This window comes from Neolamprologus multifasciatus, chromosome 12 (genome assembly GCF_963576455.1).
Source record: "Neolamprologus multifasciatus chromosome 12, fNeoMul1.2, whole genome shotgun sequence".
Taxonomy (NCBI): Eukaryota; Metazoa; Chordata; class Actinopteri; order Cichliformes; family Cichlidae; genus Neolamprologus; species Neolamprologus multifasciatus.
This window is the reverse complement of record NC_140450.1, coordinates 28,154,622-28,182,533: the sequence shown is the minus strand read 5'-3', so window position 1 is coordinate 28,182,533 and position 27,912 is coordinate 28,154,622. Positions and strand designations below refer to the sequence as shown.

At 40.2% G+C, this 27,912-nt stretch overlaps 1 protein-coding gene across 14 annotated transcripts; it reads right to left on the bottom strand.

The window, feature by feature from the left end:
- Positions 1-1,348: 1,348 nt before the first annotated feature.
- Positions 1,349-27,697, bottom strand: pnpla7b (patatin-like phospholipase domain containing 7b). Of its 14 annotated transcripts, none has more exons than XM_085179227.1 (35): positions 27,124-27,667; positions 26,918-26,967; positions 25,402-25,470; positions 23,984-24,071; positions 23,327-23,406; positions 20,894-20,988; positions 20,669-20,809; positions 20,172-20,331; positions 19,733-19,813; positions 19,451-19,579; positions 19,188-19,268; positions 17,833-17,953; positions 17,657-17,734; positions 17,239-17,315; positions 15,307-15,456; positions 15,047-15,124; positions 14,339-14,544; positions 14,115-14,246; positions 13,554-13,677; positions 13,250-13,439; positions 12,601-12,750; positions 12,347-12,410; positions 12,068-12,236; positions 11,555-11,737; positions 11,350-11,468; positions 9,400-9,556; positions 9,104-9,220; positions 8,904-8,973; positions 8,590-8,706; positions 7,321-7,469; positions 7,057-7,209; positions 6,852-6,968; positions 6,065-6,149; positions 5,764-5,906; positions 1,349-5,648 (listed from the first exon to the last, which is right to left on the bottom strand). In XM_085179227.1, the coding sequence occupies exons 1-35, from the start codon at positions 27,191-27,193 to the stop codon at positions 5,583-5,585; spliced, it is 4,059 nt and encodes a 1,352-aa protein (XP_085035353.1). In that variant the 5' UTR covers positions 27,194-27,667; the 3' UTR covers positions 1,349-5,582. The 14 variants fall into 14 exon arrangements, with proteins under 14 accessions (XP_085035353.1, XP_085035359.1, XP_085035352.1 ...); XM_085179233.1 differs by having other exon boundaries at positions 1,350-5,648; positions 17,657-17,737; positions 27,613-27,670; XM_085179226.1 differs by having other exon boundaries at positions 1,350-5,648; positions 17,657-17,737.
- Positions 27,698-27,912: the final 215 nt, after the last annotated feature.

Below are 27,912 nucleotides of genomic sequence, written 5' to 3'. Positions count from 1 at the left end.
CTCGGTGTCTGCCTGAAGTCTAGGACTGATGCACATCACCAAATGTTTCATTTCCTCCGACGAGGAAATGAAGCATTTACTGCAGCTGCCTTCAGTTGTTTCTTGTTTGTGGGTTTGTGGGTCTATTTTCGCTTACTGAAAAGCGGCTCTGCCAAGTTGAGAGACATGACTGACTTGGCCAATAAAGAATAAACTGAGAAATTAAGAATTGTTTTTGCAGCATGCCTCGGGACGTTGTCGACTTGCACTCTGTTATAATGTGGTTTGTTTTGGATTATAAGCTGCTTCTTCCTGTCTCCACACTTTTCCCTGGTACAAGTCCACAAGTTCAAGTTGCACCTTGTTTAAACTCTCTGTACCTCCATTCATCAATGCATCTCTTGATTGTACACATGAAAGTCTGAAAGTCTTTTTGATTTGGTTAAATATTGTGAAGCTATTTTTCTGAACCATGGATATAATCCTGTTTTCATGCATGTATCAGATTGTTGCTGATAGAAGTATTTTAGTTGTTCAATTTAACGACAGCCTCCTTCACTTCCACTGCATCTCTTTTATTCTTATATTTAAGATTACAGTGAAAAGCTATAACATACAAATTCAACACTTTGAATCAGCTGCAGATATTAGATAGCAGATATGTGACAGACGCTTCATTGGTAATGAAGTAACAAGGGAACAGGCCTCACCTGGCCATGAAACATCTCGTCACTCAATTGTCTAATTACTTTGGAGCCTCTGAGGCTCTAATTCATTTCCAGCTAAAATCGCTTTGTAAAATTGCTTGAATTAAAGCTGAAGCCTGCAGTTCTATCATATCTTGATGGTTTGTTGGTGGTACGTTCAACAAATTATGGATTCAGCTGTAGCTAGCTGCTTTCAGCACTTTAATTTAAACCACATTAACCTTTGATTCCTGTTCACTCTTTTCCAAGTTTCTAACGAGGTATATTAGTATTCTTTTACAAAACAGTTTCACTTCTGAGTTTACAAGCTGCTTGTTTTATTACTTACATCACTGCTTCCACAGGAATTTACATGTTTACCGTTCTCAGTTCCGCTGACTTATCATCTTAGATCCAAACACAGCGTGCAGCCTACTCATCATTCTGTGCAGGATGAAATGTTCTGGCTGGTGTCCTGTGTGTCCATTTATACTGTACTGTGTTGGAGAAGCAATCCAATTTTTTCTTACAAGTCTAACTTCTCAAGCTCATAAAATCAGGATAAAATGAGCTTAAACCATCATTTTTGCTCATGGATGATATCTTCATAACACCTTTGGATACACTCAAGAGAAACATATTAACATCAAATAACAGAAAACAAGCGAGGCACTCAGTCTCTGATAAAAGTTGAAGTTAGCATTAAAAAAAGACAACTATGTATCAACTCTGTCTTCATCAGGGTCAGGCAGAATGAAATGCCAGCCGTGAGCCTTCTACCAGCACCCGAGTCAAGGTATACAACCCATAAGGAGACCTAAAATAAAACATAAACCCCAAATATGTCAAAAAGTCATAATGCACTACATAACACGAAGCTAAATTTTACATTTTCTACCTGCCTCAGTGAAGAGCATCAGAGCCATGCATGCTTCCATTTGTTTTTGTGACATTATTCAGATTATTAGGAAGAAATTGCCTGACATTTGTATGTTTCTCTGTGGTTGTGTTTTGCTTAGATTCCAACACAACAAACAAGTCTTTTTTCTGATGATTTTTCTTCCTTTTGTTTTGTAGTTGAGTTCATGACTGAAAACAATGGTCAGTGCAAGCACCAGGAAGTGAGCCACTTTGTCACGTCTACAAACAACTTTAGAGCTGTTGGCGAGGCATCTTCTGCTGAAGATGCAAATCATTCACACTCCCACTTCCCTTCCCCTCTAAAGCTGAATAATCACATGGTAACTTTAGGATTTCTATATGCCCCTGTCAGCAGATTTATAGATGAGAATCTTTTCTTGCTCTTGCCAATCTTGTTGCAACTCCCATTTCTCAGTCACACTCCCCAGGCATGGAAACTTTGACATCTATTTATAGCTTCCCCTTATCTGCAGACATTAGTTAGATCCTCAGTTTGGTGCATAAAGTGTGCTCAATGCCTACTACAAAGTTTGAAGAGTTTGTGACTTTACATGATAATATCCACTTACATTCATCTATTAAGCTATATGATGACTTTAGGATATAGGTGGTTGATCTTTTTTTTTCTTCTACGGCTAAATTTGGGCAAAATTGAGTTTTTGTAGTTGGCTCAAAAAGTCTAAATAAATTGGCGTGTAACAGGATACTTTAATCCAAAATCCCACTGTGAGAATAGCAACAGAGACTAGAGATAAAAATGTCTCTCTCATATTGGCTTCTCTTCATAGGTTCCCTGTTGAATCCAGAAATGCTTTTAAAAGACTGTTCCTCACATAAAAGGTTTTGAATAATCAGGCCCCATCATATCCTAAAGATACAATATCTGAGATAAATAAAAAACTGAACTGAGTTGAAACAAATTTTTCAGCTCTCTGATATGATAAAACTCTGCAAGTTGAAGGCCTACACAATTCTATAGTTGATAAGTTTGTCATGTGAACCAATAACCATCTGAAAAAAGCATATATTTCCAGTTTTATTTTGGAGATAGTAACAACATTTTATCTGCAGACTTATGCAGCATCACATCATTTTGGCGTTCAGACAGGCCACAGATTAAAGAAATAAACACACACAGTGTATTGACGATTTAACATTCAAAATCACTCTCCATAATTCTGTTTAAGGATGAAACATCACAACAAATGGAAAACAAAGATTTCAGTTATTCACATGCAATGTCATGGTAACTATTCCCTCTATGGAACTTTAACTTTTGTTTTCTTGTAAAACTTGGACAGTCAGTTGATATGAAATATTAATACACCATATAATAAACCACAGTGATTAAAAAGTACAAGCTTGGCTTTAAACTGCATAATGATCCATTATAGTGCAGGGTTAATGTTAGGTATTCATTTCCCAGACAGGACGGGTAGTGCTGCTTGCAACTGCATGACAAACTACATAGTAAAACTCATTTACTCCAGACCTTAAAATTGAAGTTTGGTTGGTGTAAAGACAGGAGGCAAAAAAAAGGTAAGGCCCTTTAATGGCACAGTTGCATTGACCTGCACAGTCATACTGAAGAGCACCTGTTCTGAATAGCATCAATGTTCTCTTCATCCCATTTAACTCGGCTGTCTCATGGTCACTGTTAGTGATATTAGCTACATCTGTGTTTTCCCTGCCACAACAAGGTAAATGCTGTGCTGTATACTTGGTTAGAAAAATTAGATTGTTGTTTTTAAAATTTAGATCATTTTACCATTAGTATTTTAGTAATATGTATGTATTATGAAGCATGCAGCAGTTAGCTTGTCAGTGATGGTCAAGCTGAAATGGTCATTTCTGATAGGTGCACAATGCGCTACTTTCAATTTGAGACAATGTTCATTCTTTAAAAAAAAGAAAAAAAATCACACACTATGCAAATAAAAACACAGTATGTATCAGCATGCATAATAAAATGTTCTCCAATGAATTGTACTAACAGAATATGAGACATAGTGCTTCTTTAAGACACCATTCTGAAATGGAAAGCACAGGAGGAATAATAATGATCCATTAGGCGTGGTTGGTGCTAGACTGGATCAGCCATGGGCATGTTCTCTTCTGCTGTGATTCAGGAACTGATGACGCTCTGCAGAGTTACAAATGTTGCACCATAATTACCCAACATAAACGTGGGTGAGTTTCATACTGTCACAATGGCTGATGTTCGTATTAGGCATGTCCAGAGTTCAAATGGTTTACTGTATGTACAAGTAATTCCTAAGCCAAAAGCTCAGGATTCAGACTGCTCCAAATGCAAGCGAGAGGAGCAGCCAATCAGAAGAAAGGTGCCTAAAAGGAGGAGGAAACTAAGTTGTTTCACAGAACCAGTGCTTTCACAGCACTGATTGAACAAACAAATCTCAGTGTCTGTGCCCACCAAAAAAGAGATGGATTAATAAAAATCTGAATATAGTCTCAGAGCTCACAGTCACCACCCTCAATATATTTGCTTTTTCTAACAGATACCCAAAAGCTTTCAAAACTGCAACAGATGTTTTTATAAAAATAAGAAAGAATGAAAGTAATGATCTTATGCTGTCAGATAAATATCAAAAATATAGTTTTGTTACAAAAAAAGTTTTTTTTAAGTAATTAAAAAGTGCAGTGTTTCTCTGAAATGTGGTGGGATGGCTTTAAAAAAAACTGGAATAGTCAAACACATGTTTGGTTGGCACACTAAGGGGATTCTTTTTGAAAACTGGAACTGATAATAAACTTGATGAGAGACACACTATGTGAGAGAGTATAAAAAAATTCCATGTGCATATACAGTGGGAAGTTGTGATGTGAGGATTTTTCTCAATAGGATTTTACAAGCAGTGAGAGTGTTACTTTGTAGTCTGTCGTACACCCGTGTCACACCAGGGCTTTCTCAAGACAGCCACTCCTCCAATTTGTGCCCTCCATGCCAACTCGCATGGAGTGTGAGACAAGTACATGTGTCTATCCGTCCTTGGGCATGTCTATGGGCGACACGTGTGTAGTGTAAATGTAATCAACAACGTAATTTATCAGTGATGGCAGAGCAGAGCAGCCCACAGCCTTATCCCACCTAGCACCCACCAGGGGATTCCTGTGACAGTGAATCTGTGAAAGCACCTCCCTAAAGTAGAATATAGTCATCATTAATACTTCCAACTTTAATGCCATGACATGTGAGGATATTGTTGGTCAGAACCATCTATAGCTACATTAATGATACATTCAATCATCAGCTACTTTGAATTATGCATTCAAGTTAGACAGAAACTGGAACACAAACTGAAAGGAGACATACACATTTGTAATCCTTCATGTAAAAAAACCATACATTCAACATGTGATTGATGCACACACTGTCTGAAAGAGCTTATTGCAGTCACTGTTAAGAGTGCATTTGGCACATGTGTGTGTGGACTGTTCTTAAAGAGGAGAAATCCCTTTATTAATGGATGGAAACGAGGGTAACACTGTACTTGAAGTGTTCTGTAATCACATAACAGTTTTTAACTTGAATGTGTATAAAATAGAATACTGTATAGGACTGTATGGATCAGAACATCACAGCCGGAAGCAGCAAGGCTGCCCCAGAAAGGGCTCGGTGTTTATCAAGTATTAGGTTTTGAAGACTGGTGGTGCAATTACACTGTCAGAGTCTGTGGCGATAAAACAAGCTGAAATAAAACACACTGTTTTTTGTTTTTTTAAGATGTATTCATTTCATCATTAAAACTTCTATTCTGCCAAACTGCCTAACTTTACAGGTGCTCCGACAGAAGGAGAGCATCGCATCAGCCCGAAGGAGACCACAACGGCAACTTGTAACTGTCTGAAGGTAGCATCGACTCTACCTTACTGAAGTGTTCAGTGAGCGTGTTATGTCGCTGCTCACTGGACCACAGCCAACACTGCACTGGAGAGTGAGCACTGTGCTCCAGTCATAGCACACATGACAAGAAATCACAGAGGAGCACTTTGCAGGGGGTTCTTCAATCGGTGCCGAACTCTGACTGGAACGTCTTCATCCTGTTAAAAGATTTTTTTACATGTAACTTTTTATTTTTCTAATTTTTAAGTGTTTTGGAGGTCCAGACAAGCCAAATATTGACAAAGTTCATGTAAAGCTTGGTTTAATACACACAGTTTCAGCAGTATCTGCCGTCTCTTCCTCCTCCTCCTCCTCCTCTGTGTGCTCACTACCGGGGGTGAACGCCTCATAGTCAGACAGTGCACTTTCCACCGCCTCTTCATCGTAGTCTGTCTGGTACTCATCAGAGAGTTCCTCTAGGCGGACAAAATCAGAGACGGCAGGAGAACCTTTCATTGATCAGGCTTTTAAATGAAGAGCAGATAAAAAGAAGCTAAAATAATAAATTATAGTATGGATTGTAATATGCGTTGTTCATGTAAGAAATCAGATTTCTAGTTTAGATTTTACTAACCCTCGATTAAAGCATTCTTGACGGGTTCAATTCTTGACACAATCTCTGCCAGGTCAGTGAAGGAGGCATTTGGACATGTGACCACCTGAAAGACAGAACTCATCATTCCAGCGAAGACTTTAAGACCACCTTCACTGGATTCATACTGTCTGTGACTGCAGACTGTAGTACTCGACAGCCAAACACCAAAACAAATAATATAAGCAAATAAACATTCACTTTAGTCTATAGATACACTAAAATATAATTATGAGCAATTTAAAAATAAATGCATATGTAAATAAATATACACAAATAGAAAATTAAATAGTAATGCTGAATAAAACACTATAAATAATTAATGAGCTATGAACAGTGAATAAAATAATGCAGTAGAACAATATAACAACTCAGATCCAGAGTTTTAAAGATGACACGCAGCTCAGGGCTTAAAGGATTAAAGACCTTTAAAGTTTTTTATTTTGTCCCTCTGCTGGAGCCAAACAACAAAGTGCTTCAAAAAGTGCTCAAACTGAGTTTCTAAAAGTTTCTGAAAGAGAGAAACTGTTTTACTTTAGCCACATGATTTGGTGATTAACAAGTAGCTTGAGTGACTGAAGGTTTGAATGTCAACATGAATGGTTGCCTCTCTCCAACGATGGACTATTGACCTGTTAGTCCAACGCAGGCTTTTTACCCTGTGACAGCTATAACAGGCTCCAGCCCCACTCGTGACTATGAATTGGATAAAGAGTTAAAAAAATGGATGGATGAAGAACAATCTATTTGTATTGTTATTTACACTCACGTGACCAGTTTTGGTCTTGTGAAACTCCTCCTGATGTCGGTCCTTAAGCATACTGTCCACCACACCGCTGCGCTGCCACACATCAAACAGTGTCTTCCCATGCTGGTGCCCCACCTCCTGCAGATAGTGAACCTCTCAGTGAGTTTGTGGGCCAGCAGATTAAATAGAATTAAATAAAACATGGAGGAAGAGAGGAGAAGCTCACAGCAATCTCATCGAACTTGCCAAACTCCAGTGTGCCGTAGCGGTCGATAGGTGGTCGGATGTACTCGCAGTAGTCGCTGTCTTTGACCAGCTCCAGCTGGCGCACGCAGCAAACGTAAGCAAGCCGTGTTTGGATCTCTGCCATGTTCAGGACCTGGAGGGAAAGTATGTTCAGTCTGACAGGGCTATGATGGCAGAACAAAGAGTGTTTAGTGGGCGTCATTCTGCCCACAGTTGACGTCAGGCTGTGGTAAAATCAAAGCACCTTGACTTTCTCAGCCAGTGGATTGAACCTCTTCCACAGTAACCACCAGCCATTCAGATAATCACCGTAGTTGGTCAGATTGGTCTCATCTCGACTTCCAACATCGATTGCGATCACAACCTTGGCACCCATGGAGCGAGCCACGTCAGCTAGATATCATGAGAGACACATTCTGATAACCAGTTTCCTCTTTCAGCTAATAAATATAGTCAAAAATGTTTGTTTCTATTCTTCTTTGTGTATCTGCCAATCATGTACGCCCACTGATAAGCTAATATTACTTTCTTTGGCTTTGCACATCTCTGCAGTTTGCAGATAAGCATGCTGTCTCACGACACCCCACTTTCGTCTTCTTAATATCTGTTGTTAAACGGTGGTCTGCATCTGCTTGCATCATAGCCATATTTTAATGACTGCTTATATATTCTGAATGACTTTCCTCACTATGAAATAAGCACTTTTAGCTCTTCTCTCTCGAAGTCAGCTTTCTTCCAATCAGCTGTTGTTCATAAAAGGAAGACAGAAACATCAAGTGGGAGGGGCTTCTGTGCTCACAAACAGGGCTGTGTGTTTCAGATGTTAAGGCTGTCTGTGCTCAGAGGCATCATACAGATCTAACAATATGATAAACATGGTTTACAGAAATCATATGCTGATCTCATTATTAGAAAGTTTGGTCATGTTTACTATGAATGTAAATTAAGTCATTCAAGATGTTGTTTTTTGGGGAGGGGGTTTGATAAAGCTCATAGTTAAGGGTAGATCAGGTGACCTTTAATCCTTCCTTATGGATTCAAGGTTATGCTGCAACAGGTTTGGGCTGCTAGGGGCTTCCCATGATGCACAGAGGGCTTCTTCTTCTCTCACTGTTTTTCCCCTCACTATGTGTTTACACATCACTTTGCATTTAATTGTTAGTTATTAATAATCTCTGGCTCTCCCCACAGAGTGTCTTTTGTCCTGTCTCCCTCCTCTCACTCCCAACTGGTCTGACTGATGCCCGCCCCTCCCTGAGCCTAATGTTCTGATGTGAGGTTTCTTCCTGTTGAAAAGGGAGTTTTTCCTTCCCACTGTCACCAAGTGCTTGCTCATAGAGACTGTCTGACTTTAAGGGTTTTCTCTGTCATTATTAGTGTGGATCCTTTACCTTACAAATACAGAGGACCTTGACATAACTATTCTTGTGAGTCAAACAGCGATCACCCCAGTTTACTTCAACTCGTACACAGCACGAGTAGAAAAGGTTACTACCCTCTCAGTGTTTCTCACCAGGTAGGTTGTTGATGTAACCTCCATCCATGAGCAGATGTCCATCTTTGGGATCACAGAGCGGTGGCAGGTAACCTGACAGAGACATGCTGGCCCGGACATACCGCCACAACGAACCTAATCATGTAGGACAATCGTGTGTGAAAACACTGTCCACAAATTAATGATTAGGTTAAGTACAAAACATCTCACAATTAAATTAATATTTTCCCTTCTTTTTCCTCAGCTCCTTCTTAAAAAGCTGAGGAAAGAGTGGAGCTCCTTAAATGGTCAGAGTGCTTCTAGTACTAGAGGAAAAATGAGGTTTCCCACACCGTCAGTATGAACTCTCATAGCGGAAGCTGTGATATCTGTTGTAATGTTGAAATACGGTAACCACAGGTCCTGGCAGTGGAGGGGTTGGAAACAGAAAAAAAAACATAACACAGAAAGGCATGTGAGCTGTGACTTTGCAAGAAATGTGTTACATGCACATGATGCAAGCTGCTGGTGTTTGAAACGCTCCTCTCCTTACCTCTATCTGTTTGTTCTTGAAGACTGAGCTAATGCTGGAGTTGAAGGAGGCTCCAGAAAACATGGAGGTAACTGGGTATGTCAGATCCAAGATCTTCTTAAAGTATGAAGTCATACCCTGAAGAAGAAAGTTTTAAAAAAGGGAAGTGAAGAAAAACACATCATGGTTGATAAAGAACAATTCAGCTTTTCACTTGAGTCTAAAGAAATCTGGAAGTGAAACTAGTGAATCTTCAGGGAGGTGAAACTCTTTAAAAATATCAGTGCAGGTGTCAGCAGAGTGTGTCATCCACACACCATGGCCCACTCGTGTGCCCGGACCCTCATTCGACTGATGCTCTTCTCCTCAGCATACAGTGCTCCCATGAACGAGCCAATGGAGGTGCCACCCACCATGTCCACAGGGATCCCCGCCTCGTTGAGTGCCCGCAGGATGCCCACCTGAGAGCAGCCTCTGAAACACATTCATTTAGACGATTTCTTTTCCTTTTCAGACATATACCAATATGTGCACAAGGAGTTCTACCAAAGTCCTGCACGCAGTGACTGAATGTAAAGTCCAAGGAGACAGTGCAGCCTTAAACAATCATATTGCATTTAACAAAATTTATTTATGACTTGAGGCAGGACGTATTATGTGTCACTGCACAATTACATTATCATGTGGATTCTTTTTACTTACTGGTTTAAATGTATCTGCAAATACAGCTTTATTATAAAAAATATTAATGAAACATTAATTGTTAGCTTCTTCTTGGCTAAAGCTAGAATAAAGAAAGTGCTAGGAAACACAATCTACTAATAAAATGTACTATAAATATTCATAATATCTTGCTCAAATAGATATTTTATTTAATTTCATATAAAAAATTTCATATATAAAAATATTTACACTAATAGGTGCAAAATATCGAGTTTTAGCTAATAAAGCAGAAACTGCCTATTCATGTTGGTGAAGCTACCAAAATAGGACACAGCTGGCAATTTACTGGGCATGTTTAAGTGCTGATATAAAAATATTTCAGATGATTTTAAATGGAGCCAGAAAGATAGCAGTGCTCATCAGTTTTGGCAGGAAGCAACTTAGATAGCTCATTTTTATATAAGCAAATGTGTTACTTTCAGGCCTTTTTCTTTCATCTCGCATCAGCATCAAGACTGTGTGATTATATATCACAAATGCTTGTTGGTTGTGTCCTACAAATGCTCACAACGACTGCTATGCTTATGTTGAATTAATTTCAATATACAACATATTTTTGTCAGGGTGTTAGCAATACACAAGTACACTGCACTGATATTTTATACAAGAATTTGCAAATCATTTAGGAAGAAAAAATAGTTCCCAGGGTTCAGTTGAACTGCCAGTACTGATGCAGTAAAAGTACCAAATGTAACCACAGGTGCTTACATAGATGACACACAGCAAATACCTATGGCTAAGACTGGATCTACAGATTCAATAATAGGTCACATGTAAAAGCATTACTGCTGTAGTCATGTGATCATCGGGTGTCTCAGGTCCCTACCTTGCCAGAGCTCCAGGATAAGCCAGAGCGGTGAAAAAAGAAACAGATTCATCAAGAAAAAAACCAGTCATTACACAACAAGAAAAACACACAAAAAAAGAACTGTTCTGCTTATCTAATATTTCAGTAAGAATAACTCGGGCGTCAGACGTATTCAAATCCTAATGTAGCAGTAACAGTAAGGTTTACCCAAAACTCTGGCGCAGATATTCCCAACCTGAGGAAGGCTCATATGGTAATCAACAAAATATCAATATGGTCTTATGTCCACCTGTAAAAACGTATCAGCACCTTGCTAACCTAATGTCTATATTTTCATTTACTTATCAGATGAGTTAGAGCAAAAAAAATCAAACTAAGAAAGAAAAACTGAGCAAACTAAATAAATAAATCCACACGTTTGGTATACTGTGATTTTTTTTCCTCACTACCTTTCTGTATTCGCCTCTTCTGCTACATCAAACAAACATTTTGGCAGTGTGGACATATGCCATGTGTCCTTCCATGTAGCAGGTGAATTTGTGAGTGAGTGGGGTTTTCTTGTTGAAGTAAGGAGAGTGGGTAGGGGCTGCAAGCAAGAGGTTGAGACCAGCGGCTGGCACTAATTTAGACATTTATATTTCACGGATCTGAGCGCAAAAGTGCAAAACTTCAGTTAGCTGAACAAAGCCTTTTTAAGTGGTTAATCAATAAATATGTTCCCAAGCAGCAGAACTACCTTGCGCCCCCTCCACCTAGCACCAGGGCGATACTGTTTCCGGTCAAGATCCTGGCCAGGCGGGAGAAGTCGGAATGACGATCTGGACATTTTTCAAACACACGCTGGTATAACTCCCTCTGAAAAAAGCATTCACAGACACAGAAAAGAGATATAGGCATTTGCTAACCAGGTCAGTGGTTAGTGAAGACTCTGTAGTCTGTACCAGCTTGGGTAAACTCCTCCTGGAGAACACCCTGCGGGGGCAACACAGATGATGGTGTCTGGAGATCCAGCTTCGCATGTTGAGCCACTCTGCCGTCCCTCTGGGTGGTGGGCCGTCCTCACTGTGAAGCAGCACGAGTTGCTTCTGGGCTCGGACTGCACTACTCTCCAACATTCGCTCCAACTACACATGCAGAACATGAGCAGAGAGCTTTCACTCAGGTTGTTATGAGTGCAATAAACACCTTTAACGCAGACTTGTATTTAAGTGTCACAAACAGATGTGGTTTCTACAACTTCTATATAGTATCTATGTATCCAGGAGATATTTCCTAAATAAAGAATTTCCCTCTGATTTTTCTTGAAATTCAACACAAGCATGATCTAAGGAGCTTGGAAAGAAAAGTGAATGAAAAGCTGTTGTAATTGGCTGGCTGTGGAATAGTAACATCTCCTGCAGCTTTAACTCACATTCTTCTCAAACTCTACAAAATAAGGTAATATTTACACTGACCTCGCCCACTGTGGGCTCCTGCTCACCCAGTCCCACAATGATGATGCAGTCAGCCTGGCGGATGCAGCGCTGGGTCCATGGTGTGAGGCTGGGATCAGACTGGTAGAGGACGATGCGATGGATGTCTTCCTGCTGGCCAAGCCAACTGGACAGGCGGTACTCGTGGACACTTGAGGTAGAGATGAGGTAGAAGCATGTCACTGCATTAAAGCTAGATCAACCTATAAAAAACTGCAGAAGTGAATTTCAACTACAGCTGTATTTATTTCCGTGATCTACCTGTCCAGAGCAGCAGAACCCAGGCGCTGTTTTATGTTGTCACTGGTCAGGAGTAAAGTGGGACCTGTAGAAAGACTTGCATTAAGATGTTTAAACTTAACAGTATGCCCCCCTTTTTAATAGCTAATAGCTAACAGTATCCCATATCAGTAATACTGGAATAATCAGTATTACTCCCTTCATCTGTTTTAATGGTGTGTGTGTGTGTGTGTGTGTGTGTGTGTGTGTGTGTGTGTGTGTGTGTGTGTGTGTACCAATGCCACAGAGCGCATGCTGTAGCTCCAGAGTGAATGCAGTGAGTGGAACCTCCTCGGACACAGGCAGGATGGCCACAGTGGACAGGTTGGAGACTGGGTTCCCAGCATCCCACTTGCTGGTAGGCGTGTGGAGACCCAAACTACGAGCTGAAGAGTTTCTGCCATTAGATATTTCACATATGCAATATAATCTTCTGTACATTGTTCATAGTGTTTCCAATATGAATTCCAGGGTTTCAAACGTTCATGCTTCTAGCATGTGACACAGGCTAGCACAATTCTCAGACACACTCACACACTATGCAAACTGATGCCACAGCAAAAAAATTTAATGGTCAAAGCCAATATTCTCCAAAAATTTATATAAAAATTTATAATCAAGACTTAAAACTCCACCCACGACCACCCACGACCACCTACACCACGAATTTCTGATGTTTGATAGTTGAAAGTCAAAGAGGAGAAACTACAGAAACAGTAAAAAGATCGATCAGTTCACCTCAGCACTGATTCCTTTGTAACTCTACTGTTTCACCTCTATAGAATAAAAGGATCACTCAGGAAAACTTTGTACTGTTTTACAGTGAGCCTTGTCTAAGTGGACCTAAACCACAAAACACACAAAGTAAAAACAATAAAAGATTACCAGCCAGGGGTCCAGTGACCTGTTGCATGTTGCCCAGAATCTTCTGCCCCAGCAGATGAATCAGCCTAGTGACAACCTGGGGATATCTCCTCTTGATCGAGTTCAGAGCTCCTTCAGGGAGCTTGGCCAGCTCCGAGTCCCTAACAGCATGGACTGTGGTGGCTCGGTTCATGTGGGTCAGGGCCTCAACCTGTTCAATCATGAAAGAGATGTTATGGTACAAAAAATTGTTTTTCCACGTCTTTTGTTTTTTCTAAAACTTTCTCTCAAACTTCAACAGGAGGTCACAATTCAAACAACTCACCACACCAATTAGATCTCCGCGGCCATACTCCCCGGCAAGCTCTTTTTTCCCATCATCCTTTGCAATGACAGAGCGCAGTCGGCCACTGAGGACGATGAAGGTGCTGTCTGACTTGTCTCCCTGTCTAAAAGCAAACAGGCAATCATGTAAGAAAAAAAGTCCTTCAATATAAATCACACATTTATATTTATAAGCTGTGATCATAAAGTTCCCATTTAAAGTTCCCACTTCATAGTCATCTGCTTTTAGTTCTGCTGCTATTCTCGGAGCTGTTATGACACCTTGCATGTGAGAACATCATGGAAATTCGTGCTCTATTTCTCAAAATAAAATTCAACTTCATTGGCTGCTTTGTTTACACTGGATGACATTTAGTGCACACTGCAGATGGACAAGTGCAAGTGGACTGAATGGGAATGTGAAGGCAAATTTTTAGGTGTTTTGACTCCATCACAATTAATAATTAAACCTAAAAGTGTTTCCATAAATTAAGGAAGTTTTTTGAATCGAAAGTAATTGCAGTTTATGTTGCCTGCACATTAACAGGTTTAGTAAAAGTACCTGTAGACGGCACGCCCAGCCTCCACAGCCATCCAGTCCAGGGCAAAGTCGATCTGTCTAACAAATGGCGACATCCTCTTCACCACAGTGTGAGCCACATTCAGCACCACCCTGGGCTCCTCGCGCATAATCCTGCAAAGTTTAAAATTAAGATGTATTTGAAGCCTGGCTGTGACACTGAGGCAAGCAAACAGCTGACTGCTTGTGCATGTGCTCGGCCATACTCATAGAAATGGGCCTTGGAAATGGATAGGTAGGTGCAGTCTCGGTGCGCTCGCACTGTGAAGATGAGGGGTTCCCCTGTGAGGACAGCCAGGTGACCCACCAACTCCCCGGGGTGAGTAACAAAAAGCAGGGTCTCCTCTTCGCGGTCTATCATACGCTGATAGACATGGAGCAGCCCTGAGATGACAAAGGCCACACTCACGTCCTGAAAAACATGCGGAGAAGAAAATGAGGTCATGTGACTTTTCACCAGTCAGTGGCATGAAACCAAAAAGGTGATAGTGCTGGATTTTCCTGCAGTTTCAGCAGCGTGATGCCCATTTGTTTCTGCTGACTCTCCCATGGTTTAAAACATATCCTCTTTAAAACTGAGCAACACATTCTTAAATCAGTATCAGCTGATGTGTTTGATCAGCCCAGTTTTTAATATCCACAAGTACCCTGATTAAACGAGGAACAGTAAACGTCAAGAAAAGAAAGAAAACAGATGTGACAGAGAACCTTTAAGACCTGCATTTGTTTTATTAAACTGAGCTACTGAGACTAATAGCCAGTTAAATGTAAGAATATTACTTTGCTCCAATTACAATAAGCATTGGTAATCCAAAGCAGGCAGAAGAAGAAGAAACAGAAGGAGGCGAAGGAGAAGAAGCACAAGGAGGAGCAAGAGGAGGATGAGGATTCTTGTCCATTGTCATTAAACTGACCTGGTCTCCCTGGTGGCCTACAACAGATCCAGCTTTGACCTGGCGAAGATTCACCCTCCCATCCAGCAGACTGGGGTCCTGACATGTGCAAAAAAACACACAGAGGACAGTCTCAGAAGTAGCCAGGACTCAAATATACAACCACTGTGGGATTAATAGAGTTTATATTTTTGAATTTTACTGTTGCTAAAAACATGATCTCCTCATTTGTTTTCAGTTGACCTTTGGTGTAGTAATGTATCCTTTTCATTGTAAGCTACCTGTAATTGGATGACCTGCAGCAAATCCTTTTTAGCAGCTTGGAAAATGGCATTGACTTTATTATGGTAGACACTTCCTCCTCCTGCATCACTGTAATGGTACACAGCAGATGGAGTTTGCTGCACTGTCACACTCTTCTTTAGAATAGACTGAGGAGGTAAAGACAAAAAAACACAATATGTGTGAGATCCACACTCATTCTAGTAGCTGTGTATGTGCATACAGTGGGGCAAAAAAGTATTTAGTCAGCCACCGATTGTGCAAGTTCCCCCACTTAAAATGATGACAGAGGTCAGTAATTTGCACCAGAGGTACACTTCAACTGTGAGAGACAGAATGTGAAAAAAAAATCCATGAATTCACATGGTAGGATTTGTAAAGAATTTATTCGTAAATCAGGGTGGAAAATAAGTATTTGGTCACCTCAAACAAGGAAAATCCCTGGCTCTCACAGACCTGTAACGTCTTCTGTAAGAAGCTTTTCTGTCCCCCACTCGTTACCTGTATGAATGGCACCTGTTTGACCTCATCATCTGTATAAAAGACACCTGTCCACAGCCTCAACCAGTCAGACTCCAAACTCCGCCATGGCCAAGACCAAAGAGCTTTCAAAGGACACCAGGAAAAGAATTGTAGACCTGCACCAGACTGGGAAGAGTGAATCTACAATAGGCAAGCAGCTTGGTGTGAAAAAATCAACTGTGGGAGCAATCATCAGAAAATGGAAGACATACAAGACCACTGATAATCTCCCTCGATCTGGGGCTCCACGCAAGATCTCATCCCGTGGGGTCAAAATGATCATGAGAACGGTGAGCAAAGATCCCAGAACCACACGGGGGGACCTGGTGAATGACCTGCAGAGAGCTGGGACCAAAGTAACAAAGGTCACCATCAGTAACACACTACAACGGCAGGGAATCAAATCCCGCAGTGCCAGACGTGTTCCGCTGCTGAAGCCAGTGCATGTCCAGGCCCGTCTGAAGTTTGCCAGAGAGCACATGGATGATACAGCAGAGGATTGGGAGAATGTCATGTGGTCAGATGAAACCAAAGTAGAACTTTTTGGTATAAACTCAACTCGTCGTGTTTGGAGGAAGAAGAATACTGAGTTGCATCCCAAGAACACCATACCTACTGTGAAGCATGGGGGTGGAAACATCATGCTATGGGGCTGTTTTTCTGCCAAGGGGACAGGACGACTGATCCGTGTTAAGGACAGAATGAATGGGGCCAAGTATCGTGAGATTTTGAGCCAAAACCTCCTTCCATCAGTGAGAACTTTGAAGATGAAACGAGGCTGGGTCTTCCAACATGACAATGATCCAAAACACACCGCCCGGGCAACAAAGGAGTGGCTCCGTAAGAAGCATTTGAAAGTCCTGGAGTGGCCTAGCCAGTCTCCAGACCTCAACCCCATAGAAAATCTGTGGCAGGAGTTGAAAGTCCGTGTTGCTCGGCGACAGCCCCAAAACATCACTGCTCTTGAGAAGATCTGCATGGAGGAATGGGCCAAAATACCAGCTACTGTGTGTGCAAACCTGGTAAAGACCTATAGTAAACGTTTGACCTCTGTTATTGCCAACAAAGGTTATGTTACAAAGTATTGAGTTGTATTTTTGTTATTGACCAAATACTTATTTTCCACCCTGATTTACGAATAAATTCTTTACAAATCCTACCATGTGAATTCATGGATTTTTTTTTTTTCACATTCTGTCTCTCACAGTTGAAGTGTACCTCTGGTGCAAATTACTGACCTCTGTCATCATTTTAAGTGGGGGAACTTGCACAATCGGTGGCTGACTAAATACTTTTTTGCCCCACTGTATATGGTGTGGTGGGTGCACAGTTGGATGCCCTGTATGCCCAATGTTCAACATAAACCAGCAATTCCCTGAAAGTGTAACAAAGAGTTTCTATCCAGAGACCTTGACAGGACTATGAGGCACCGTCTCCTCTTTGGCACCTGGAATGTATGTACTGTTGAAGTCAGGTGACATTTCCCCTGCAAAACACAAATTGTTTAAAATGTTGATAGAACAGTAGCAGTATAATGTCTTCGTAAGTGAATATCAAGCCCTTGTAGAGCAAAATTGAGTATTTTAGTCTAAATAACCCAAAATGTGATGTCCACATATTTACCTGTATTTGTATTATCTATCTATCGATCAATTGATAGATATGTCTAATATTAACATTTGTTTGATGACCTGAAATGTTTAAATTTGACAAATATGCAAAACAATAAACGCTTATCATGGCACTGTCAAAAAAGCCAACCATTCCCTTACTTTTTTATAAGTATACATATATGTGTGTGTACAGTGACACTGCATGTATGTATACCTGTAACAGTAATCGGGTTGGAGAGGGAGCGGGATCTCTTGGTTTTTAATGTGGACGTGGAAGAGAGGCTGGACTTTTCTGCTACATCAAAAAACAGATAACATCAGCAGCTTTACTTGATGCACATCGCTTACGTCTCATAGTGAACATATTGAGAAAATGCTGTTATTTCTGACCTGTGTCAGCTTTTTCAGAGCCCAGATCATCAGAGTGAGACTGCTGCCTGCGGAAACCTTTGTGTGGATGAGTCTCACACAGAACGTTTGCCACAGACACCAAGGAGATCGCTTGGCTCTCCTGATAAACACAAGTTAATCAACAAAGTCACCTTTTAATACAAGAATTTTCTTAAATGATCTGAAATCTTAAATCAATATTAGTAAGAATCAAACTTAAACTCTGATTTTGAGAAAAACTTTTCAAAAGCCCAAAACCATGTTTCTAATACTACAGATTTAATGGTTAGGCTACCTCTAGGAGTCTGCAGCTGACCAACCACCCTAAAGCACCGCTATGTTTTGGATAAAGACATAGGTCTTGGGTAAAAAAATGTAAAAAGTCAAAATTCAAATATTCTGATAGTATTCCCAAAATCTAAACTCTGGTAAGAACTCTAGGTCGGTAACTTAGCAGCCTCGAAGAAAAATCAGGGGTCTCTTGAGATTATGGAGAACAATTGTTATATGCTGATATCATTAGGGTACTTGTCACTATCAATGATAACTCACACCTTGCAGGACAACTAAATATGTGCTCTGAAGAAAACACTTTGAAAAAACAAACATAAAAAGCTTTTGCAACAGAAAAGAATGGCAGAAACAAAGATAAGGCTCACATGACATGAGCAGAAAGCACAAAGTACTTCTGTTAGCAAGATTACTTGGTTAAATGTGTCCTGTGGAGTTTTGTCTTTACCAATGGTAGTACTGTACAGTACCAGTCCTACCAAACAACCAGTTTGCGGATCACCAGACAGAATTTACTCAGTGTCTTTATATGTAAACACTACTCTCTGTTTTGAGACAGTGTTTTATAACTGGAAAAAATTATGAGTTAATAAAAGAAGGCAACAAATGGCCTGTATTTATGGCCTGTATTTATATAGCGCTTTACTAGTCCCTAAGGACCCCAAAGCGCTTTACATATCCAGTCATCCACCCATTCACACACAAGTGATGGCAGCTACATTGTAGCCACAGCCACCCTGGGGCGCACTGACAGAGGCGAGGCTGCCGGACACTGGCGCTACCGGGCCCTCTGACCACCACCAGTAGGCAACGGGTGAAGTGTCTTGCCCAAGGACACAACGACCGAGACTGTCCAAGCCGGGGCTCGAACTAGCAACCTTCCAATTACAAGGCGAACTCCCAACTCTTGAGCCACGATCGCTCCAGAGTTGGAGCGATCGTGGCTCAAGAGTGCAAGGAGAAATTATCAAGAGTGCAAGGAGAAATTATCCAATCAAAAACAGTTTTGCACTATTCATGTCACAGGTTACAGTCTGGAGTACTGGTAAATGAAAGAGCACTACCGGGTTGAAGAGCTCAGTGGTAAGGCCAAGGTAGTTGTGTAAGGCAAGAAATGTCACTCTCTGAAGCCGCACCATTATGATCTACAGGACAAGAAGGAAAGGTGACAGAGAAAATGTGTTTTTTTTTAGCTGTACAGTGTGGATTCAGTTTAATCATCGCCCTGTGCTTTGCTGAATGCTATTTACTCGTGGAGAGCATACATACAGTATTTGCAGCCCAGCTAATAAATAATATGATTCATTTTTTTCTGTGGACACTTTACCTGGATGACACGAACCAGAGTTTCTGGATACTTCTCAAACACTGACTGAAAAGCTGCAGCTGGAAGACGCAGGACAGCTGAGGGAACTGCAGCTCTCGCAGATACTGTCTTATAAGGTGCTGGGTAACCCTGAAAATTAAATGATGCAGATCAGAGGAGATGTTTTCGCAGTAAAATGCTTTATGAAACCAAGAAATTGCTAATACAGAAAATGCAAAAAGAATTCCTCAATTAGCAGTGCAGTGAGAGATATATGAAGAGAGAGAGGGACCGCACACATACAGTGATGATGTCCAGGATGCTGAGCAAACTGTGAACGCTGTCTCCAGGTAACACCTCCTTCACTACGGCATCGGTGCCATCCTGCAGTAATAAACACAGTGAGAACAGAACATCAGAACAGAAAAACAGCACACAAGAACCGAGCCAGTCACATAGATCAAGACATCCTGGTGAAGCTGAGCAACAGAATGGGGAAGGAAGGTGATTTAAATAACTTTGAACATGGCATGGTTGTTGGTGATAGATGGGCTGGTCTGACGATTTCAGAAACTGCTGATCTACTGGTACTTTCCAGCACAACCATCCCTAGGCTTTACAAAGAGAGAAAGAGAATATTCCATTCAATTGAATTCCTTTTTTTCAAGCTGGCATGATAAATCATTTTGACCTAACAGAAAGAACAGCTCATTTAACGGTATGAAGCTGTACGGGTGCTTACACTCTCGTGGATGCACAGCTCCAGGCGGCCATCTTGAACCACGTAAATGCTGTCATCAGTGTCACCGGGTCGGAAGAGTCCCTCTCCTTGGTGCAGCTGGATCAGCACCATGTGACGACACAGCTCCAAAAACAGAGGTTTCTCAAAGTGCCCGAGCACCCTGTGTGCGCACGGCATAGTTCTGTTACTGCTAGCTGGGATAATCATGCTACATATCAAAGAATGAATATGCCTAATACTGATTGTGAAACCACAGATGAATCCTTACAATGACCTAGTCATTCTTTTCTGGTTTACAGATAACACTAAGTTGCATTTGAAGGTCCCCAAGACAGAATTGCATGGACACCAGGCTCACCCATTGAAATATAAATATAAAAATTGAGTGAATTATTCAAATTATTAATTTGACATTAACACTCATTAGCACTCTGTGAATCACTTTACTTTATGAGTTTGGTGCTGAATGAGGACCATTATGTATCAAGAGTACTGACCTGACATTTTTCAGCATGTACAGCACTTCAGAGGGTAAATGGGAGTTCTGCACGTCAAACTCAGTGAGGTCAGCCTCCAGCAGGCAGGGAGGAGGCTCCTTGGGCTGCAGGGTCGGGGGCTCCCTACGAATGCGCAGGATCCTAAAACAGACACACTCATCACACTTTGTTGCTGTTTTGCTTTTTTTACACTATGTTTCTTCTTCTGTTTATACAGGGGCTCACTTGCGAGCTATAGAAAGAACTTTAGTCCTCTTCCTCACTCGCTGCCGCACAGCTGAGTTTGAGTTGGAAGCAGGCACCGAGGAAAGTGTCTGAACCTGCAACAGCAAGAAAGAGAAACATGATGCTACACGGAAGGCATTCTGATGATAATACACGTACCAGTATAGATAGATATAGATACTGTAAGGTATATGATTCTCTCTAGTAGCCATGCCTAATGACAAGGCTGTTAGCACCAGCTAAATTCCAGCACACTAATGTCTTTGTGATTTGTCATCACTAATCTGTCTGGACAGCATTCAGTTAAGATGACCATACACTGCAGTCACAAAGGAAAAATCAACGACCATATCTTCCAGGTGGTATCGTGTAACCACTAACCATCCCTTTGTTCAGCATTTATAAGCCATTATTGCTTGTCACTGACTTTTGTCTTCTCTCTCTTGTAGTTTGTGTTTGCTTCTCTTTTCTCCCTCCTTCTTCCCTCTCATCCCCCAACGGGATTGTAGGAAACTGGAATTTTTCCTAGCAAGGTTTTGCCAAAGTGGCAACTTCCAAGCTAAAGAAATAAATAAAACTGATGCAAAAGTGCCAAAAACTACAGTTCCTAAACTAAGGCCACCTTCAAAAGAAATTAATTCCCATGAACAGTTTAAAAGATGTACACAGCTTCCAGGTGTGAAAAGTAAAGCTTTAAGACTGCATTATTTTTAAAGGCCTCAGTAATTGTGGCTGCAAAAACACTTCTGGTCCTAAAGAAAGATGTGGAAAAATACTTCTTTTTCCAACCGCGTTTATGGTGTCAGTGGCTCATTTTGGGTCACAATGAGTGAAACATCAAGTAAACTCAGTGCCAGAAGGATAGTTATCCAGGAAATGCTCAGGACAAGTCATTATCAAATGAGTGGGTGGATCCACAGTCAGATCTGCCACTCACTAATTACATTAACCCTATAAGACCTACCATAGAACCAAGTCCACCAGAGCTTATCTTTATATTTTTACATGCTGTAGTGCCATTTTTGGGAGCATTTCAAGTTGCTATACATCAATACAACCGTTATAGCCCAAATTTTAATAATATGTATGCATTAAGTCTATAGTAACTACGTAAATTGCAAAAAAGTGCAATAAAGTACAAAAAAAATTGAAAATCGTTTTTGTTTTTTTCCCCATATATTTCTAGTTAGAGAAATTTAAGAGGTTTATCCCTCAAAACTGTAAATACAAAAAAGTTACACAAAATAGTTTCCCATCACAGGAAATTTATTTTGAGTGTCTTCATAGTTTTATTTTTGAGATAGACCAATTTTTATATACTGTAAAGTATATTTTGCAAAGCTATATGTGGAAGGAAACCGTGACCTAGGGCAAGCTGATGGCATAAGATGTAAGTACAACTACTACAGTTTCATATGCCAAAAAAATCATTGTGCTAACTTACGTGGTTCCGGTTCTATGTGGATTTAAAAATAGTTAGGCAAAACGGAGCGGACACGCTCCGACCGGTTTTAAAGGGTTAAATTTCAAGACAGCAAGATGGTGACAGCAAAAACTGTTACTCCCAGGATTCAAAACTGAATATGACAAACCAATGGATGATTGGTTGACTATACTGTCTGTTCTCCTGTCTATGACTATTCCCCATAAACCCTTGTGTTAAAATGCTTTAGTAACTAGCAGAGCCTGAGTCACTGAACTGAACATCTTGACTCTGTTTGTCTTGTTGGTGCCTACAGACGATTCAGCAAGTTTGTGCTTCAGTTTTAGTGGGTGAACTTCGGGTATTTTTGGAATACACATGTTAGCTGATAAGTTAGTGCTCCACACTCTTGTACAATTACAGTCACTTTTAGCTCTGAAAAGCCTTACACTATGGTGGCCAAAACACTAATGGTGAGGCCTTGAAATACCTTGAAATGCAGAGTCCTGAATTGGGTAAGTAACATAATGGTGGCTATGTCCATCTTTTATATACAGTCTATGGTTTTGCCCAAGGTCTCTTCTGTTTCACTAAATGATTGCTTATAAGAGATTGAGGTTCTCTGTAACTTGTACAGCATATACATGACGTTGCAGACCTGCATTGAGGTTTTGTTTTTCTCTGTAAAATTTTCTATTTTTTTAAGTATCATCAATTACTCAAAAAATGCTCAGTGCAACCTCAGCTAACATTTGTCACTCAGTAAAGACTTCTGCAAACTATTAGTGATCATGCAGTGAAGTATATAAAAATAGCATTCAAATGAGTCATCAAGATTCCTGAATAAGTTTGTTTCTTGCCATCATCTTTAGCTTGATTAATAAAAGGAAAACAAAATAAGATAACAGACAACAAAGACTGTGGACACATGGTTTATAAAACACACACAACAGAAGGGTGCCTGCTGGGGGTGATGGTGCCCTCAAAGTGTGCATCAAGAAATAACTTACCTTTCTCATGATCTTTCGGCCGTAGAACATCACTTTGTCTCGTTTCCTAAAACGGTAGTGGGGGACCCCAGCCTCCTCCTCTAAAAGAACCACAAAACCTCTGTAAGATCTGTCTGTGCTCAGCACAGAGCAGGAAATCTAACTCTGCAATGTAACTGTTGAATTATAAAACACTACTCCTTCAATAAGCACTGTCCAATAGTCTCAGGCTATCTGCTAAAGGTCACCTTACTGTCACATTTTTACTGCAACTCTGTTATTACTAAGTTATTTATGTATTTTAAATCAGGGCTGAAGACATACCATCATTGACTTGAATTACATTAACTTATGGACAGTTTGTCCACCTCTTTGTTTCAGTTGCACCTGTTTAATGTAACTAACCAAGACAGAAATAGTAGTACAAATAGTATTTAGTATCTAATAGTTTACATTCAAAACATTTTATAAGCTATTTTTGCATTTAAACCTCACCCTGCAGTAATACTTTAACAACAAACATCAGCTAAAACAGTTATATCAATGGTAGACCAGAAAACTCTTATACTTAAACTATAAGGTTTATGACTCTGAGCTCTGCAACTTGTTCATCACTGAATGTTTTTAGATACACTGAAACAGCATGGGTTTGGGGTGTGCAGCCTGCAGAGAACTGACTTGATAGTTTGTATCGTCTGTAAAGGAGGAACACAACAACTCCAACGACAGACATCACCATCACTGCTCCAATCAGTACAGCTGTCCACTGGAAGAAATAAAAAAAAAACAGCATACCCAACATCAAAACACTTTCACTTGCACATTTGTGTACCTAAAAAAGTAAAAGCTAAAACACATTTTAAAAGTACTCCTTGTATATTCAAACCTTCAACTAAGGCTGTCAACAGAGTATTTAAAAAGCTTGCCTGTGTTGTAATGAGAAAATAAACAGCTTAAGTTAAAATAGGACCAAACCATACTTTCATGCAAGACCAACTTTTACCACAAGATGGTGCTGCTCCTTGTCAAACCCCACTGTGCCAGCGCCTGCTAGTCTGTCCTGAACTGGAAGTCCCACAGGACCTTAGCTCCACTGTTCTCAACCACCTTTGAGAACAGTGTCTCCCATCTGGACTTGGGGACTTCTTGTCCATATGTGGTACAGATGTTCCAGATTTTAGCCAACTGGTAGTGCCTCGGTGTTTGCGGTCTCAGCTTGCACCTTGCATCCTGCTGCTCTGTGTTGATCAGTTCCATGGCACCTTTGCAGTCTAGAACCTGTCAGCTGTGATAGAGTCCTGCCTCCATTGATCTGATGCTTAGTGCCATGACAAAAAACCTCTATCCTTTTCTTTAGTCCCCCCATTTCTGGCCACTGGTAGGATTTCTTGATGTCTGCCACTTCCTCTCTCTGTCAATGGAACATCCCATGCAAAGGGATGTAGTCGCAGATGCTCCGTGTTTCATCTTGGATTGTGGCTCTGACACTCCTTAACCCTCACCCTCCCTCTTTCTGTTGCTCATAGAGCCTTAGGGCGTTAGAATACATGTGAAGACATCGGTGGCATCTATCTCCTCCTGTGACCAGCTTATTATTCCAGCTGGGTATCTAATGACCGACAGGGTGCATGCATTGGCTTGGATCTTTTTCTACCATTCAGCTGGCTTCTTATCACCTGATAGTTATAGATCTCTCTATCAACAGATCACTACATCAATCTACAGATGTATATATCTATGTATTGAAGGATCAATAGGTTGTAGCTTTTGTCTGTTAAACAGAATATTTGTCAGGCTAAATACTGCATTTTCTTATTACATGGGTGGACAATTTTCACTAGCAGGGGTGGTCTTTTACCAGAAAGTAAAACACCACCCCTGCTGGTGGAAATTCTTCTAAATTTAACTTATTCTGAATACAATGAGTACCTTTAAAGGAATATAAATAATATTTAAACATACAGTAATAATAGAAAGCATTCACACTTAGTCACTATTTGCATGAATTTACTTAATTCTTTCTTTTGTTTCCTTTCAGTTTTTTATTATATATCGTTTAGTATATAAAGGCACACAAGCCAACTTCCACTGTTTACCATATTGGCTTCTGTCCGTTCCTCCACAAAAAGTTCCATCGTGGCCTTAAGCCTATCCAGCGGAACCAGCTTATGAAACATCAGAGACAACACAAAGTAAATGAAATAACTCACAGCTGAAGGTGAGGCAGGGTGTGCATTCAGAAAAGAATCAGGGTTGGGAACAGTCAAGACAAGATTAAAATACAGTCTGTTTTCACACAAAAGATCTAACAGTCTGATAAAGCATTGCACAATATTCTATAATATATTAGTTGTAATTGAGAGCCACAGTGGAAAATATCTGTTAATTTCCAGCTCCGTGTTTTTATTACTGGGGTCTATTAGACTTATTTTATGTACTCAAAGTTATAATTACCTCCCTGTTCATATTCGTACTGCCGAGTCTATCCAGTCTTTTAAATCACGTCTTAAAACTTATCTTTTTACTTTGGCCTTTGATTCTAACTAGATGGCTGTTCTAGCTTATTGTGTTGTTACCTATATAAATAAATTTTGATTTGATTTGATTTGAATTCTTAATTACTCTATGCTGGTCCTTTGTACAGCCCTACAGTTCAACCTCTAAAACAAATTGTTTTAAGTCATCCCCCATTAACTTTCTTCAGACTGAAATTATTTTTTATTTGCTTTCTTGTTTCCATGTAACAACCCCTTAACTTCTTACTCAATGAAAGCAGACTAGGAGTAAGCCTTGAAGCTCTTTTCTGTCATATTTCAGGCCTTCTTATAGAACAAAATGACTTGGTGTGCATCAGATGTTAGTGAGGGTGATCTTTGACTATGTAGTTGCCCTTGGAAAAACTCATAAACTAACATACTGGTAGTCATCAAACCAGAACTTTATTCATATATACTGAGGTGTCAAAACCCTGTCATTAATGTTGTCTTTATGGGGGGAAAGACATAAACGGTTTCTTTTACTGATTACATGTTCTACTACTAGAGCATGTTTGCATGAATCACAGCTCAAAATCATCCTCACCTTATGGTACATCTAATATTTTCTCTTATCTTATGCCCCTTAGTTCTTTTTATCTTCTGACTCAAGTAAGCCATTTGAACACGATGCACCACATGCCAAATCATTCCTACCTGTGGAAATTAAACTCTTTATGGGTCTATCTGTGGGTTTAATCTTTACGACTCCTCTGGGATTATATTCACTTGTAATATCTTGTTTACAATATCTTGTTTACTTCTTTCTTGTACATGCATCACTTACTTTGTAATATTTTATTCAACATTGCTCTTTGAGGGCCTTATTATTTATATAGAAGATTTACATGCTCCATCTTTCATATTTGTATTTTAATTGAGCATCTATAACAAAACTATTTTCTCCTGGGGTTAATAAAGTATTCTGATCTGACTGAGGTGAACAGCTACACTAAGTCTTTATAATGAGGTGCTGCAACTCTGCAGTGTAAATTATCATTCAATTAGCAGAGGGAGTTTTTTTTACGTAGCTTTAAGGACATAAGACTTAGACACTGAAGTTTAACAGATGACTTACTGGATTACTGGACTTATTGCAGAGCTCCTCTTCATCATTGTCTTCCATGCCTATTTTAAAAAGAAAGAAACAAAAGGCCACCCAAAAACAATGTTTGAAAACTTTGCAAAGCCTAACCTTTCATGTGACTCTTTACTCATTAAATTTTTGTTCTCGCCAGCTGATCGAAACGAGGTCACAGAGCAGAAATCTGGGTTAAAGATCACCTCCAGCTCTCACTGACTGTTGGTAACCAGACACTCCCTCCCGCGCTGACACACTGCAATCCTGCCGCATGCGTATCTATATCTGAATTAGTACAAAGCTCGACATGGGGAAAGACAACGTTTTCACTTTGTTTATTAAACTTACTTCTCGCTTATTTGCTTGTCATCATATAAAGAATCCAACACGGATCATAACGAGGCTGATCCTGGTTGACGGGATTCCAACGTAATATGGAAACAGCGTCTACCTACAGCTCCAACCTTACCTCTAATATCACATTTAACTTTAACTGTAAAGTTGTAATTCTCACTTTTGCATGTGTATATGTGTGTGTAGCTCTGTTCCGTTACCCAAGAGGACAATGGAGTGGAAAAGAAACACTAAACTAGTAGGTCTGCGCTGACAGAGTCCCTCGGTGATAAGCCGCAATATACAATCTCTAGCTTACCTTTTTAGACTAAAGTCAAGCAAAGAATGTTGCCATGTACCTTTCTTATGCCAAAGTTTTTACGTTTACGTGCTTTCCAGTTCTTTGGAAAAAACAATCTAAATGTCCTGTCATACCTATCAAAATAAAACTTCTCTTGACAAAAGGCTACAGCAACACCGAATAGAATATACGATTTTTTTAAAGATGTCGAATGAAAAACAATAGCTTTTATAATAGAAATTATACCCATAATTCATTTGAACACGGACAATTTTTTTAATCTTTTTATATGCTAACATGATTATGAAATATTTAGCTGTGTGGGTTGCATCTTTCGAAGCATGCAGCCCTTGAGCAC

What these genes read in the sequence shown, in the direction of transcription:
- pnpla7b (XM_085179226.1), bottom strand. Translation starts at nt 27,193, where the DNA reads ATGCGGCAGGATTGCAGTGTGTCAGCGCGGGAGGGAGTGTCTGGTTAC. An exon ending in TAGGCCACCAGGGAGACCAG is followed by an intron (nt 14,545 to 15,046) that starts GTCAGTTTAATG and finishes CATGTTTTTCAG; the next exon opens with GACGTGAGTGTGGCCTTTGT. An exon ending in CTAGGTGGAGGGGGCGCAAG is followed by an intron (nt 9,557 to 11,349) that starts GTAGTTCTGCTG and finishes AATGTGTTTCAG; the next exon opens with AGGCTGCTCTCAGGTGGGCA.